This window comes from Neophocaena asiaeorientalis, unplaced genomic scaffold (assembly GCF_003031525.2).
Source record: "Neophocaena asiaeorientalis asiaeorientalis breed wild unplaced genomic scaffold, Neophocaena_asiaeorientalis_V1.1 scaffold21, whole genome shotgun sequence".
In the NCBI taxonomy this organism is placed as follows: Eukaryota; Metazoa; Chordata; class Mammalia; order Artiodactyla; family Phocoenidae; genus Neophocaena; species Neophocaena asiaeorientalis.
In genome coordinates this window covers 2,223,746-2,239,740 of record NW_020174053.1, presented here as the reverse complement: position 1 = coordinate 2,239,740, position 15,995 = coordinate 2,223,746, and the positions used below count along the sequence as shown (strand labels likewise).

Genomic DNA, 15,995 nt, shown 5'->3' with positions numbered 1-15,995 from the left:
CTTACTTCACTCTGTATGACAGACTCTAGGTCCATCCACCTCACTACAAATAACTCAATTTCATTTCTTTTTATGGCTGAGTAACATTCCATTGTATATGTGTGCCACATCTTCTTTATCCATTCATCTGTCGATGGACACTTAGGTTGCCTCCATGTCCTGGCTATTGTAAATAGAGCTGCAATGAACATTTTGGTACACAACTCTTCTTTTGTGTGTGTGTGGTTCGCGGGCCTCTCACTGCTGTGGCCTCTCCCATTGCGGAGCACAGGCTCCGGACGCGCAGGCTCAGCGGCCATGGCTCACGGGCCCAGCCGCTCCGCGGCATGTGGGATCTTCCCAGACCGGGGCACGAACCCGTGTCCCCTGCATCGGCAGGAGGACTCTCAACCACTGCACCACCAGGGAAGCCCCACAACTCTTTTTGAATTATGGTTTTCTCAGGGTATATGCCCAGTAGTGGAATTGCTGGGTCGTATGGTCAGAACTACCAACTTTTCATGGTTCTCTGAAGAACTAGACACCTGGAGATTAGGGGAAAATGCCTGATTTTAACAACATCCCTCAAAACAACAGCCTCCCAAGGCTGAGCTGGGGGCAGGGTAGGAGGTGGAACTTGGTGGTTCAACTGCAGTGGCATCTGCTCTGGACAGCAGAGAAATAGCCAGTTTAGAAGGAGCCTCCAAGCGTGACATCCTCTGTGAGTACCTTAGGACCAGTAGCAACAGGCAGGCTGTAATGGAAAAAACAAGGGGCTTTTCAGACCTATATTCATATTCTACTAGCTATGGTTATCTGTATTTCTTCTCCCAAGTGTGGGAACCTCTGTCACCCACTTATCTGGTGGTGATAATCAGGTCTAGTTTTTCTTTCATGTATTCTTATTACCTATAAGATATATCCAGTAAATATAAATTTAAAACTCTCTTCAAAAGGCTGTATCAACACTTGCTTAATGTTTTCAAGGAAGATCCCTAAGAAAATATAAAACCATAATTATCTCATGAATTCCATTTTTAATAGAAATTTTAAAACCAGGTGTCTGTAGTTTGAAAGGTAAGGTGCAACTTTGCTCTCTCTTTTGTACAGAGCACATTCATTTAAAACCTAGTTCCCAAACCTTGTAGATGTTCCATCAGATGGTCACGAAGGTGCCATGGAACCCGTAAGGCATTTGCACAGGCACCTCTGCTCGGCCCAGTTCTTCAAAGTTCTTGGCATCCAAGACTAGGAGAAAATTTCTTTCATTCTAGAAAAGGAAAGCCAATACTGAATATTCCCTCTTATTTTTTTTCTACAAAAAAATCTGTCTGTTTCCTCCAGTGGGCTGTAAAATTCCTAAGAGACTACATATTACTCATCTTCATGTCCACCCCCAGCATCTAGCACAGTGCCTTGCCTATTCATTCACTAAATGTTTGCAGAATGCTGAACTGAACAGAAAAGGAAATTACACCTGAAGAAGTACATATCTAGAGCAAAGAATAAGTTCTCTATATCAATCACCTTCACAGGATCTCTTTGGGTTTAAGGATCTTTTTACCTGCCCCTTTCAATCTCCTAAGAGACATAAAAATTCTTCTAAAATGAAATGCCTCCATTTTGTGTTACTTCGGAGCTGTTCAAAAGGTAGCATTGCAAGGCAGACTGAGATTTGCCCTGGTCTAATTACAGGAGTGGCAAGTACCTGGCATGAGGACCAAGTCCTCCTAAGCCCATGGCAGGCATTATTAATTGATCACAGCACTTTCCACATCTAAACCTTAAAAAGCCTCAGAATCCAACACCCCAGGTAGCCAGTAATAATTGATCAAAGCTGGTACTCAAAGTGAACCTACTGCCACAAGACTGCCCTAGACAAGAAGTTATATATCAACATTATTGGGACTTCCCTGGTGGTCCAGTGCTTAAGACTCCATGCTCCCAGTGCAGGGGGCCCAGGTTCGATCCCTGGTCAGGGAACTAGGAGCCCGGATGCCGCAACTAAAGATCCCATGTGCTGCAACTAAGACCCAGTGCAGCCAAATAAATAAATAAATATTTTTTTTTAAAAAGATATCAACATTTTTGAGACACTAGGTCAGGGCCTATCACATTAGATTTTTGGGTCACTCTATTTATTTTATTTTAGTTTTTAGGGTTTTTTTTAATATTTATTTATTTTGCCTGCACTGGGTCTTCGCTGAGGCATGCAGACTCTTTAGTCGCGGCATGCATGCGGGATCTAGTTCCCCGACCAGGGATGGAACCCGGGTCCCCTGCATTGGGAGCACAGAGTCTTACCCGCTGGACCATGAGGGAAGTCCCTTGGGTCACTCAATTTAAATTGGCAGCACAGATGGTGGTATGAAATATTAGACTAGAATTCAGAAGTTTGGGATTTAAATACTGGCTTTACCACTATGAGATCTGATGCAAGTCTCTTTCAACTTCCTTAAGTTACAAATTCTACGTGTAAAATGGTACCCCACAAAGTTGTTTTGATGACTAAATAAGATAATATGTATGAAAGAGGTTTGTAAATAAATTCCTATGCAAATGTTAATTATTATTATGGTTCTAAAATAGAACTTTAAAACAGTAATAAAGTACTGATTATGATAAAAGGGTACCCAAATAATAAGGAGAGGAAGAAAAGGGAGAAGGTGCCGAAGTGGAATCAAAATAAACCATCAACAGTATCACTAAATCTAACCCTCAGAAGGCCCAGTGCTCTTTCTCTTTCTGACGATGACGGAAATACATTTACCTGGTTGGGAGTGATCACCACAGAAAGAATAACCCCACCATCTTCTTCATTGGTTCCTGGTACTGGAACAAAAACAGGTTCTGAGGGATAAAAGCCGTCTTCTCTCCAAACCTGTAAGTCCCCAAAAAAGTATTTGATAAAAGACTGGTTATGAACTGGAAGCTTTCTATAGTTATTGTCAGTCCCAGCATGAACTTGACTGTCAGTGCAATGGTCCAACAGTAGAAGAATCAGGCTTACTGAGTTAAATATAGGAGAGGGAGCTTTTGCAGCTGCAGATTCCATTATCATCAAACACAACTGGTGTAATTATAGTTTCCCATCAACTTGAAATAGAGGTGTCCCATGATTTCTCTCAAAATATATCAAGCATAGAATTGTTTCTCTGGGCTTGTGGTTCATTTAGATTCCCTAGAGAGAACATACCCCTAATCTATGTGATTCCATGGTTCTCAGATTTAATAAAAGTAAGTGGCTGAGCTGCTTAAATATTAAAAAATCTCAAGACCTACCTTTAAAAAAAACCAGAAATTAATTCAAAGGGCAGAATAGGTTTTTTAAGAGTTCAGAAAAGGAAAGAGAATTTCATTACTGTCAGTGTCTTGTTCACCACGTCAACCTTGATCAGAGAATCGCCCACCAAATGCCGAAAGCCACAGCCATAGAAGAACTGATACTTTTTGCCACTGAATTGGCCATAGTTGATCTGGGGAAATTCAACACCTCCTTCCTCTTCTAGGTCCTCAGGATATAGGTTTTCATAAGAGCACAAAATCTAAATGAGGGCACAAAAGGATTTGTAGTGATTGCTTAATTCTTACTTTTTTCAGTGCAGGTCAGCGTGGGGCTAACACCCTATAAGAGTTTGTGACAGGGCTTGAAAACTGAGGTTCTATGTCATTTTTTAATATTGTTCCTCTTTTCATCATGTGTATGAACATATAAAAGATTATCTGGTTTTGTGACTAAGTTATCAAATGGCATAGGAGGTAGAAGTGGGCTTTTATTCTACTAAAGCTGAGACATTGTTAGCTACACAATGATATGTAAGTGCAAATTATCTAAAAGGTGGGATGGTCAATTCCTATCTCAAATACTTAGACATTCCACAACCATTAGAAAGTTTCATATATTTGTTTCAAAACACAAAAGGGATAGGTAAATACACTGCTCACTCCCACCCAGAATTCTGTGGCTCTTTTGCAAGCCATGCTCTATGACCTTACCCTGCTCAGCTGAATGTTATAAAACTTACTGGGCACCAAACATTGTGGAGAACAGCCACACTACATAGCCACACTACTTTACTAGTGAATGAAGAAACACTACAGAGGATCAAAGTCTTAGTCTAATGTCCATTCATAGCATACCTTTCCGTCAGCCTGTTTCACAGCACTGGCTGAAGAATAGGTCAAGGGGCTGAGGTTCTTTCCTTCAGGGGCATTCAAACTGACATGTAAGGGCAAAACAAACCTTCGAGGGAAAGATCTGGCTACTGAATTATAGACCTGTTCAGGAGAGAGAAATAAACTGTTGAGAAAATTGTCATTCATAGAATAACAGCATGTCCCAATAACTGAGATCCAGTCAGTATTATTGGCATTTCTAAGTAATTGCATAATTGATCATTTTCATTCATTCATTTACTCAGCAAATATCAGTTGAGTACCTACAATAGGCCAAGCTCTGTTTCAGGCACTGAGAACACAACAGCGAACAAAACAGTCTCTGGCCTTAGTGGAGAAAGAATGATAATAGATAAGACATATATGTTACTTAAGTAGTGTCAAATAAATAAATGATTATATAGCTCAAAGTCAGATAGTGATAAGTGCCAATAAGAAACACACTGAAGGGTGAGGGACTAGAGAGTAAAATGGATGCTTCCTTCCTCAGGTTTGGTCCAGGAAGAACTCTGTGTGGAAATGGGCTAACTTAGCAGGCCTGGGTTGCTCAAACCCTGCACATTCTCAGGAAAGCCCTGTTTTCATGGCTGGTCCTTGGCCAGCACCTGGGAACGGAGCTCTTTGAATGTTCAGTCTGATAAGAGTACGTTCGCATGCCTGAGGCCTTGAGGCGCGCGGTACTAATTTGTTCTTATAGTTTATGCCAACAACGTGATTCATAATGAACACCTGCCTTCTCTATGGGGCTCTAGAACTTCAGTAATTGAGGTTACTCATGTAGGGGCCATATATGTTATGTGTTGATCCCCAACAAACACCCTGGACTGCCAGCTTGGGTGGGCTCCCCTGGCAGGCAACATTTCACACGTGTTGTCACAACGAGTTGCTGGAGGAATCAAGTATATCCTGGGAGAGGGCTCTTGAAAGCATGCACCTGGTTTCCTCCAGACTTCATCCCATGTACCTTTCTTTTTTTCTGATTATTCTGGGACCCATGAGCCCTCCTAGTGAATCATCAAAACAAAGAGTGGTTTGGGGGACCCCCAACACAGCATCTCTGCAGAGATGATGCTTAAGCAGGAGACCCTAATAAAATAAGTGTACTTTTTATGACAGTAAGAATGGCTTAAGCACATCTTCCTCTCTTGAAATATTGTAAGATGGGCAACAAACTATGCCATTTTCCCCCGTATACCTAACCCATATCATCTCCATAACATGCAGAAATGTTTTTACTAAGTAAAGACTTAGTGCTATTTTTAAGCTTCATAAACAATTAGCTTTTAAAAATTCACTTTTAAATTTATGTAAACATTTTTGTCTTTTGCAAACCCACAGATGAACAAAAAGAGAGTGCCAATAATGGTGAGTTAGGCAATATGGATCAACTGTTTCCCTGAGAACAGATAGAAAAACTGGACAAAAATGTTTAAAACAGCTGTTTGAAGGCGCTGGTGAGCTTGAAAAAGGTAATGAAGAACAACGGGGCATAGATTTGGAAGAAGGAAACCCACAGAAACTACATATTGGGGGCAAATTTTCCACTAAGGACATCAGTTGCTTTTAAGAACAGGCAGCTGAAAGGCTGAGAAAATATAAAAGAATTTTTTATTAAACTTTTTAATTTTGAGATATATATTGCAGACCTACAAGCAGCTGTAAGAAATAATACAGAAAAGCAAACAACTGATTTTAAAATGGGCAAAGGACTAGACTAGACATTTCACCAAGATATACAAATAGCCAATAAGTACATGAAAAGATGCTCAACATTATTAGTCATTAGGGAAATGAAAATCAAAACGACAATAAGATAATACTTCACACTCATTAGGATGGCTATTATAAACCAAAAAACAAAACAAAACAACAAAACAAACAAAAAAATCCAGAAAACAAGTGTTTGTGAGAATGTGAAGAAAGTGGAACCCTTGTGCATTGCTGGTGGGAATGTAAAATGGTGCATCTCCTGTTAAAAACAATTTGGCAGCTCCTCAAACAGTTAGATATAATAGAATTATCATATGATCCAGCAGTTCCACTTCTAGGTATATGCCAAAATGAATTGAAAACAAGGACTCAAACAGATACTTGTACACCAGTGTTCATAACAGCATTATTCATAATAGCCAAAAGCTGAAAACAACCCAAATGTCCCCCAACAGATGAAAAAACAAAAGGTAGTATATACATACAAGGAATATTATTAAACCTTTAAAAGGAATGAGATTCTGATACATGTTACAACATGGATAACCCATGAAAAGATTATGCTAAATGAAATAAGCCAGACACAAAAGAAAAAATCTTGTATGATTCCATTTATATGAGGTACCTAGAATAGGCAAATTCATAGAAACAGAAAGTAGAATAAGGGCTACCAAGACCTAGGGAGAGGGAGGAGATAGGGAGCTGTTATTTAATGGGTACAGAGTTTCTGTCTGGGATGATGAAAAAGTTCTGGAAATGAATAGTGATGTTGGTTGCACAACATCATTAATGTATTTAATGTCACTGAATTATACACCTAAAAATAGTTAAAATAGTAACTTTTGTGTTATGTATATTTTACCACATTAAAAAAAAACAAACAATGCAGAGAGATCCCATGTATCCTTCATCCAGTCTCACCAATGATGACCTCTTACATAACAACACTACAACAGGGAAACTTACAGGGATATAATCCACCAACATTATTCAGATTTCACCAATTTTACACACACTCATTTGTGTTTGTATGTGTGTGTGTGTATGTGTGTTTAGTTTTATGCAATTTTATCACATGTAAATTCATATGATCACCACCATACTCAAGGTACACAGAACAGTTCCATCACCACAAGGCTCCTTCATGTTACCCTTTTATAAGGATATTGCCATACCAAGTCCCCCATCACTTGGCCCTACTGAGAAGAGATTTTGATAGTTTTGAGGAGCCAGAAAAATAAAAGTTGTAGTTCAAAGTCTCCAAGAAGGGGAAGCCTTGATAAACCTCTAGCTCTTTGGGTCAGGATCCCTTAGGCTGTACCCTAGAAGTAAAAATAAACAAAAATAGTCCAGCTCTTGCAGTAACTGTATCATGTTTCAAATTTTCTCAACCCCTATAACTAGATTAAGAATATCTTCAATTGATAATGTACCCTAGCCATCTGCCAGAAGCAAATGAAAATCTTCCCTAGAGGAAGATAACAGAGTCTCAAAATATCCCTCCTACAATTTTTCAAACACAGTATTCTGTATAGAATAAAAATTAGTCAGCACATGAGATTACAAGAGAGCATGATTTAAAAAACAACAAGAAGATAAACAACAAATGATAGAAACAGAACCACAAGTGATCCAGAGAATAGAGTTATCAGACTTTAACTATTCTGAATACATTGGAGGAAATTATTTTAAATTGGGATTGTAGCAGAGAACTAAAATTAAAAAAGAGAAGGGAATCAAAATTCTAGAACTGAAAAATGCAATGAGTTTAGGAACATAGTGCCTAGGTTTAACAGCAGAATATACACAGCTGAAGAAGAATGTTTGGGGCTTCCCTGTTGGGGCAGTGGTTGAGAGTCCGCCTGCCGATGCAGGGGACGGGTTCATGACCCGGTCCGGGAAGATACCACATGCCACGGAGCAGCTGGGCCCATGAGCCATGGCCGCTAAGCCTGCACGTCCGGAGCCTGTGCTCCGCAATAGGAGACGCCACAGTAGTGAGAGGCCCGCATACGAAAAAAAAAAAAAAAAAAAAAAAAAAAAAAAAAAGAATCCTTAAGGAAAAAAATAGTAAAAATAAATCAAAAGAAACTCATACTAAAAAATATCATAGTACTAACTACAGAAAACCAAAGAGAAAATCTTTGCGGCGGGGGTGGTAGTTCAACTTCAAAGGAGCAAAGCTTTAGACTGACAGCTGATTTCTTAACAGAAATCAGAAGACAATGAAATGATATCTTTAAATTGTCAAAAGAAAATAACAACCTAGATTCTTTATCCAGTGGAAACATCCTTCAAGAAAGAAGGTAAAATAAAGACATTTTTCTGACAAGCAAAAACAGAGATTTCATCACCAGCATATCTGAACTAAAGAAAATACTAAAAGGTGTTCTTCAGTCAGAAAGAAAATGATTCCACATGGATGCTCAGAGAGGCTAGAAGGAATTAAGAGCAAGAGAAGGTACAGATGTGGGTAAATGGGTAGTATGGGTAATTATGACTACATAAAACAACATTAATAATAATGCCTTATAAGGGTTAATATAGAGAGAGAATTAAAATATATAAGAACAGTAGCATATAAATCAGGTGTAGAGTAAATGAAGTTAAAGTGTTCCAGAGTCCTTGCATTGTCTGGAAGGAATTAAAAGAACTGATTTATAATATACTGTGTTAAATCAAGGATGCATATTGTGATTTCTCAAATAACCACTAAAAGAATGTATAACTACCAAGCTAATGGTCAGAGGGTGGAGTGATGTTTGGGGGAGGGGAGGTGGAAATGAAATAATAAAATATGCTCAACTAATGTAGAGAAGGCAAAAAAGGAGAGAAAGCAAGAACTAGTGAGACAAATAGGAAGCAAATAGTCAGATGGCATATTTAAACCTCAAAATATTAATGACTGGTTTAACTAAATGTGCCAATCAAAAGTCAAGAATTAGCACAATGGGGCTTCCCTGGTGGCGCAGTGGTTGAGAGTCCGCCTGCCGATGAAGGGGACATGGGTTCATGCCCCGGTCTGGGAGGATCCCACATGCCGCGGAGCGGCTGGGCCCGTGAGCCATGGCCGCTGAGCCTGCGCGTCTGGAGCCTGTGCTCCGCAACGGGAGAGGCCACAACAGTGAGAGGCCCGCGTACCGCAAAAAAAAAGAAAGAATTAGCACAATGGATTTTGTAAATGTATGCTGCTTACATGGTACATATTTAGAAAGGTTAAAAGTAAAAGGATGGGAAAGTTACAGCATGCAAACATCATGGCAAAAAGCATTACTTAGAGATAAATATTCAATAAACCGGGAAGGTAAAACAATTCTAAATTTGTATGCACACAGAGCACCAACATATGTAAATTTAAAATTAGCATAACTATGACGAGAAACAGAAAAATCTATACTCCAAGCAAAAGATTTTAATATACATTTCATGTTATATGATAACTGATAGATAGAGATCAATAAGAATAAAGAAGATTTGAATAATATTATTTTAAAATATGACCTAATCAACATATATAAAACACTACATCCAAAATTTATTATTTTAAATGCACATAAAACATTTTTTTAAAATAATCTTTTCTGGGCCATAAGCAAATCTCAATAAATTTCATAAACTTCAAATCATACAGTAAAATTAAGCTAGAAATCAATGGGGAAAATAACTAGAAAGATTTCCATTTGTCTGAAAGTTTAAAAATAATTTTCAAAGAAGAAATCTCAGTGAAAGTTAGAAAATACTTTAACTGAAAAGTAATAAAACATATCAAAACTTGTGGGATGCTCTGCTAGACAGAAATTTATCATCCCAAAGGTATATATGTTGAGGAGGGAAAGGTAGAAAAATAACAAACTAAGGTTTTATATCCTTAGTTAGAAAAGGAACACATTAAGTACAAAGAAAGTAGAAAAGGAAATGAAAAGAATAGCATAAATTGATGAAACTGAAAATAAACACACATTAAAGAAGATCAACTAAGCCAAAACGTTGGTCTTTTGAAAAGCCTCATTAAATTGATGAGAACCTAGCAAGCCTAAAGGAACAAAAAAGACAGCACAAATAACCATATAAGGGATAAAAACAGGGGCTATCAATTAACCCTACATACATTTTTTTAAAACATAGAATATCATGAATAACATTTGGTCAACAAATTTGAAATTTTAGATGGCATTAATAAATTTGTTAGAAAAAGACTATTTACCAAATCTGACACAATAAGAAATAGAGAATCAGAATAACCCTATACTATTAAAGAAATGTAATTTATAATTTAAGATCTACCTATAAAGAAACTTACAGGCCCAGATGACCTTACTGTTGAATTATTCCAAACATTTAAGAAATAATGCCAATCTTATACTTTTCATGCAGAGAGTAGAAAAGAGAACAATTTCCTACTCACTGTATGAGATCAGCGAAACCTTAAGAACAAAACCTAACAAGGGGGCTTCCCTGAGGCGCAGTGGTTAAGAATCCGCCTGCCAATGCAGGGGACATGGGTTTGAGCCCTGGTCCAAGAGGATCCCACACGCCGCAGAGCAACTAAGCCTGTGCACCACAATTACTGAGCCTGCGCTCTAGAGCCTGCGAACCACAACTAATGAAGCCCACGCGCCACAACTACTGAAGCCCGCGTTCCTGGAGCCTGTGCTCCACAACAAGAGAAGCCCCTGCAATGAGAAGCCCGCGCACTGCAACGAAGAGTAGCCCCCGCTAGCTGCAACTGGAGAAAGCCCATGCGCAGCAACCAAGACCCAACACAGCCAAAAATTAAAATTAATTAATTAATTAAATCTATTTTAAAAAACTAACAAGGACATTATAAGAAAGAAAAATTACAGGCCAATCTTAATCATGAAATTGATGCCAAAAAATGTTAAATAAGATACTAGCAAAGCAAATCCAGAAATATATTAAAAATACAGTACAACCAACTGGGATTTACTTCAGGAATAGAAGGTTAGTTTAACATTCAAAAATCAATCAATGGCTATTATAAACGTTTTAAAATCAATCAGTGTATCTCACCACATTTGTAGAAGAAAGGATAAGTCATGTCATTATCTCAACGGTGCAAAAAAAATTTGATAAAATGCAACATCCATTCATGAGAAAAATTATTAGTAAATAAGCACATCAGCGTCATGCTGTACACATCGGCGTCATAGTGCATGATACGCTCCCTTTGTCTCTCCCCTTCAGTCTACAACCAATAACATAATGTTAACTCAAGAAAGGTTCATCTGCTCAACACATTGGAAGGCTAGAGAGTTCCACACATTTGTACATCTAAAGTTCCACACATTGGAGCACACTGAAGAGGCAGAACTGAGAGGAAAGCAGAGGTGGTGCTTATCATCCCGACTCCCAGCTACAGTAGCTGAGCCTGCAGCCCCAGAGAACCCAGTAAGAGCAGGGGAGGCAGCACACATGACTCCGGCCTCCTGGCTGCAGCAGCACCCACAGCCGCAGGGAATCAAGCAACAGTGGCAGCGGGGCCTGTGACCCCTCCAGCCATGGAGGTGGCCACGACCCAGGCCCCTATCCACAGCTGTGGGGCCTGGGAACCCAACAACTCCAGACACAGCAGAGGCCCCAGCCACCCTGGCTACCCCCACTACCACCCTACCCCAACAGCAGCAGTGCCTGCAACACAGGCAACCCCAACATGACAGACGTACCCATCACCCCGATGCCCGAGGCAGCAACACCAGCAGCAGCAGTGACACTGGCAGCAGCAAAGCACCAGTGACCCTGGAGGCATAAGGTATGAGAGGGAGGGCACCAGGCAACACCTCTCACAGAGGTGGTAGAGGGTGGAAAGTGCTGATTTTCAAATATAGCCACAGGCAGCTCAAGTACGAGAAACCAAAAACTTGTGCCACCTGCTTATGAACAAAAGAAAGGCCTCTAATAACTAACCTGTTGAAATGCTAGCATCTATTAAAAGAAAAAACAAAACGCTTTACCTAAAGAAGAAAGGTGTTTGCTACTTCAAACGTGCTGGCTACATCAACTCATTAAGCACCATAAAAAAAAACATGGTAACACAGTATCACAAAAAGAAAAAGACAAATCTCCAGAAATCAAACCTAAAGTCATGGAATATTGCAATCTAACCAGTAGAGAATTCAAAATAGCTGTCCTGAAGAAACTTGATGAGCTACAAGAAAACTCAGAAAGGCAGTTCAATGAGCTCAGAAATAAAACAAATGAACAGAAGAAATACCTTACCAAAGAGATTGAAACTATGAAAAATAACCAACCAGAAATTCTGGAGCTGAAGAATTCAGTAAATGAGATGAACACGTTAGAAAGCACTGGAAATAGAGCAGACCATATGGAAGAGAGAACTAACAAGCTTGAAGATAGAAAGCTAGAAATTAGACAGAAGAGGAGAGGGAACTAAGATCTAAACAAATGAAAGATTTCTACAAGAATTATCCAACTCCATTAGGAAGGGTAACATAAGGATAATGGGTATCCCAGAAGAAGAGTGGGAGAAAGGAGCAGAGAGTTTATTTAAAGAAATAATAGCTGAGAACTTCCCAAACCTGGACAACTGGATATCCAAGTCTCTGAAGCAAAGATAACAGCTAATTATCTGAATGCAAAAAGACCTTCTCCAAGATACATTATGTTAAAACTGTCAAAAGTCAATGACAAAGAAAAAATTTTAAAGACAGCCAGGGGAAAAAAAGATAGTAACCTACAAAGGAACCCTCATTAGGTTACTGGCAGATTTCTCAGCAGAAACTCTACAGGTCAAAAGAGAATAGAATGACTTACTCAAGATATTGAAAGATTAAGAACTGTCACCCAAGAATATTCTATCCAGCAAAGTTATCCTTCAGATATGAAGGAGAAACAAAGGCATTCCCAGACAAACAAAAGCTAAGAGAATTCAGCACCACTAAACCTGCCTTTCAAGAAAGGTTGAAAGGAGCTCTTCTACCTGAAACAAAAAGGCGGAAGAACACAAAACTTTGAGTAAGGTCATAAACAGAATCAGAAAATTGCAACTCTGGACTTCTCTGGTGGCACAGTGGTTAAGAATCTGTCTGCCAAAGCAGGGGACATGGGTTCGATCCCTGGTCTGGGAAGAGCCCACATGCCACGGAGCAACTAAGCCCGCAAGCCACAACTATTGAAGTCCGCGCACCTAGAGCCCATGCTCCACAACAAGAGAAGCTACCGCAATGAGAAGCCCGCGCACCATAACGAAGAGTAGCCCCTGCTCACCGCAACTAGAGAAAGCCCGCACGCAGCAACAAAGACCCAACGCAGCCAAAAATTAATTAATTAATTAAAATAAAACTATAGCAGAAAACAATTTACATTACATAATCCAAGGAAAAATTCTGCCTTGAACTGGTTATCAGGAAAAAGTAAATCCCTTCAAGCTAGATGAACTGATACACTTTTTTTAATCAAAGAATTAATATTATAGTCCATTTTACTATTCCTTCCAGGAAATGTAAGTATGTTTAGTGCCCAAGTGTAATAAGGAACTAATCACAAGTGCTTCAAAACATATTTCTCGGCTTTCTTTAACATACTTTTTATTTATTAGGTATTATGTAAATACATACTTCAAATTATTTTGAAATATTAAATAAATAAATTACAAAGCTGTATCTTCAATGCTTTAAAACCATTCTCCCTCCTTATTTACAAAAGAGGCAAGAGAAACAGCTAATTCCAAACCCAAAGCCAGAACTTGGCTAGATCAAAAATATTTTGACAACTCATGACAAAGCAAAGAATTTTACCTGATCAAGCTCTTTCCCAGTTTTCCTAAGATTCTGTAGTTGGTAAACTTCTAGGCTTCTTCCATCATCCTGACAGCACAAATCAATTATGACACAGCCCTGGTCCTCAAAGGCATTGATTTGGTGAAAAGTAACAAAAGGTTTACTGTAGTACATCCCTGGAAGAAGCTGCAGAGGAAAACACAAACAGTGAAAAATAGATATTTTATTTTATTTCCTTTAGGGTACAGATCCACAAAGCTCAAATTAAGAAGACTTCCCCCTCTTTAAGTGACAGGCTTGGTAGGTATAAAAACCAGGATTTGGAATGTGGAAGCAAATATGCTTTGATTTAAAATCTCATCTCATATTAATCAATGAACTGGGGCTATTTGATATAGACCAATCAACTGTTTCAACTAACTTTAAAGTTCTCACGAAATATGGTCCAATATTTTAAAGGATAAATAAATCTTAGGCTCTTAACTACATGGTTAAATAGAAAATACTTCTATTAAGAATTTATGATTGGGCTTCCCTGGTGGCGCAGTGGTTGAGAGTCTGCCTGCCGATGCAGGGGACACGGGTTCGTGCCCGTCTGGGAAGATCCCACATGCCGCGGAGCAGCTAGGCCCATGAGCCATGGCTGCTGGGCCTGCACGTCCGGAGCCTGTGCTCCGCAACGGGAGAGGCCACAACAGTGAGAGGCCCGCGTACCGCAAAAAAAAAAAAAAAAAAAAAAAAGAATTTATGATAAATTAAGTGACTAATCCTTTGAAAAATGCATTCATTACTAAAATGGGATTTTTTGGTAATGAAATTAGGGTACAGTAAATTTAGGATACTATTTCTTTAGAGAGGTTTAAAAGTAGACAAATACAATAGTGCTATTAATCAGGAGTATATAGAAAGATATTTAACTAATATGCTTTAGACTTCGGTAGGACTATCATATTTACATATCAAGAAATCATAGAAGCAGCTAATAAAAATATCACTGCAAAAGTTACAGAAGACCTCTGCATGAACAATATCCTCTTTAGCAAATATTATATGGAAAAATCCATGCTAAAATGCTAAAAGGATTTCCTAGATGTCATTTTAATTGAATCAGATAATTTAAAGGATAAAACCATTTCCTACAATTTTCTAATATGCAAAATCCACTGTACTAACTAATAAATAACTAGCCCTACTTATGGAAGAAGGTAATATCCTTGATTGAGTGTCTTATGTAAGTAATGCCCAGTGAAGGCAAAAGTCAATCACATGAAAATTTGCCTTCATGTCCAATCATTTTCACAGTAAGTACACTCAAAATTCTCCACCTGACCAGTGTGCTTATCCACCACATGAAACCGTGCATCATACTGGGGTTCCCAGCTTATTCCATCTGAAAATGCCTTTCCCCGAATTTTAGAAGTGATGATTTTCCACAGATTCATCTTTAGAGGCTGTTCAATGAAGACAATGTAGTTCCTTGTCATTCCTAAAAGGTTCAAGCAAACAATAAAATGTTATTTGGCAAACTAGAGTTGTCTGAAATGTGACAGTTTGGGGACTTGTCTGAAGGCTTGGACACATTACTGCTGACCTAAACAAATGCCAGTCAGAAATAATTCTTCATCATTTCCCAGCTTTGCTATCTTTATTTTCTGTTCCTACATAAAAACAGGAACTGCTTAGAATAGCTTGGGTTGAATGCCCCCAACTTGCTTTTTGTCTTTTTCTTTCTTTCTTTCTTTTCAAATTGTTTTGGTTTAGGAACAAAGAAGCATTATATTAAAGTGTCATTTATGGTCTGGACCTGTATTCCTTAATCCTTTTGCTATTTACACTGGAGGTAAAAATCCAGGAGCAGATTGGCTATAAAGGTTTAGGATGCAGAAGATAAATATTCTGAGAAAAAGCTGAAGCAATCTACATGGAATATGAATTGCCTCCCCCAAAATATAATCAAAGTCTTTCCTGTATGATTATTATTTGTGGTCTTTAAAGTTACCTAAAATATTGAATTCTGTCAATTTTTTATGGTCATATTTTTTTAATTAAGACTTTATATTTTGGAGCAGGGGAAGGTACAGAGATTCCCCATATACCACCTGTCCCCAAACACGCACAGCCTCCACATTATCAATTTCCTCCACCAGAGTGGTCCATTTGTTACAACTGATGAACCTACACTGACACATCACGATCACCCAAAGTCCATAGTCTCTGTTGTGGAAACATATATAAATGTATTTCTTTCCTTTGTATTTAGATATTCAATGACATACAACATAATACAAAACAAACCAAAGAGACTGATTTCTATGACTAGGGGTTACTCATTGTGTAATCCTGGAGCAGGGGGCTGAAGGGAGAGGCTGTTCT

The 15,995-nt window shown here is 38.6% G+C and overlaps 1 protein-coding gene across 3 annotated transcripts in view; it reads right to left on the bottom strand.

Annotated features, from left to right (window-relative positions):
• Window positions 1–391: 391 nt before the first annotated feature.
• The window catches only part of BCO2 (beta-carotene oxygenase 2), a 48,923-nt gene continuing 33,319 nt past the window's right edge, over window positions 392–15,995 (bottom strand). For 2 of the 3 annotated variants that reach the window (XM_024754272.1, XM_024754273.1), the window contains exons 7-12: window positions 14,948–15,108; window positions 13,641–13,808; window positions 4,120–4,257; window positions 3,342–3,524; window positions 2,750–2,860; window positions 392–1,249 (exon numbers count right to left, since the gene is read on the bottom strand). In XM_024754272.1, coding sequence (XP_024610040.1) covers window positions 1,136–1,249; window positions 2,750–2,860; window positions 3,342–3,524; window positions 4,120–4,257; window positions 13,641–13,808; window positions 14,948–15,108 — 875 coding nt within the window. In that variant the 3' untranslated portion in view covers window positions 392–1,135. The remainder of the gene's footprint in view (window positions 1,250–2,749; window positions 2,861–3,341; window positions 3,525–4,119; window positions 4,258–13,640; window positions 13,809–14,947; window positions 15,109–15,995) is intronic. The other variant, XM_024754271.1, reaches the window with a different exon arrangement.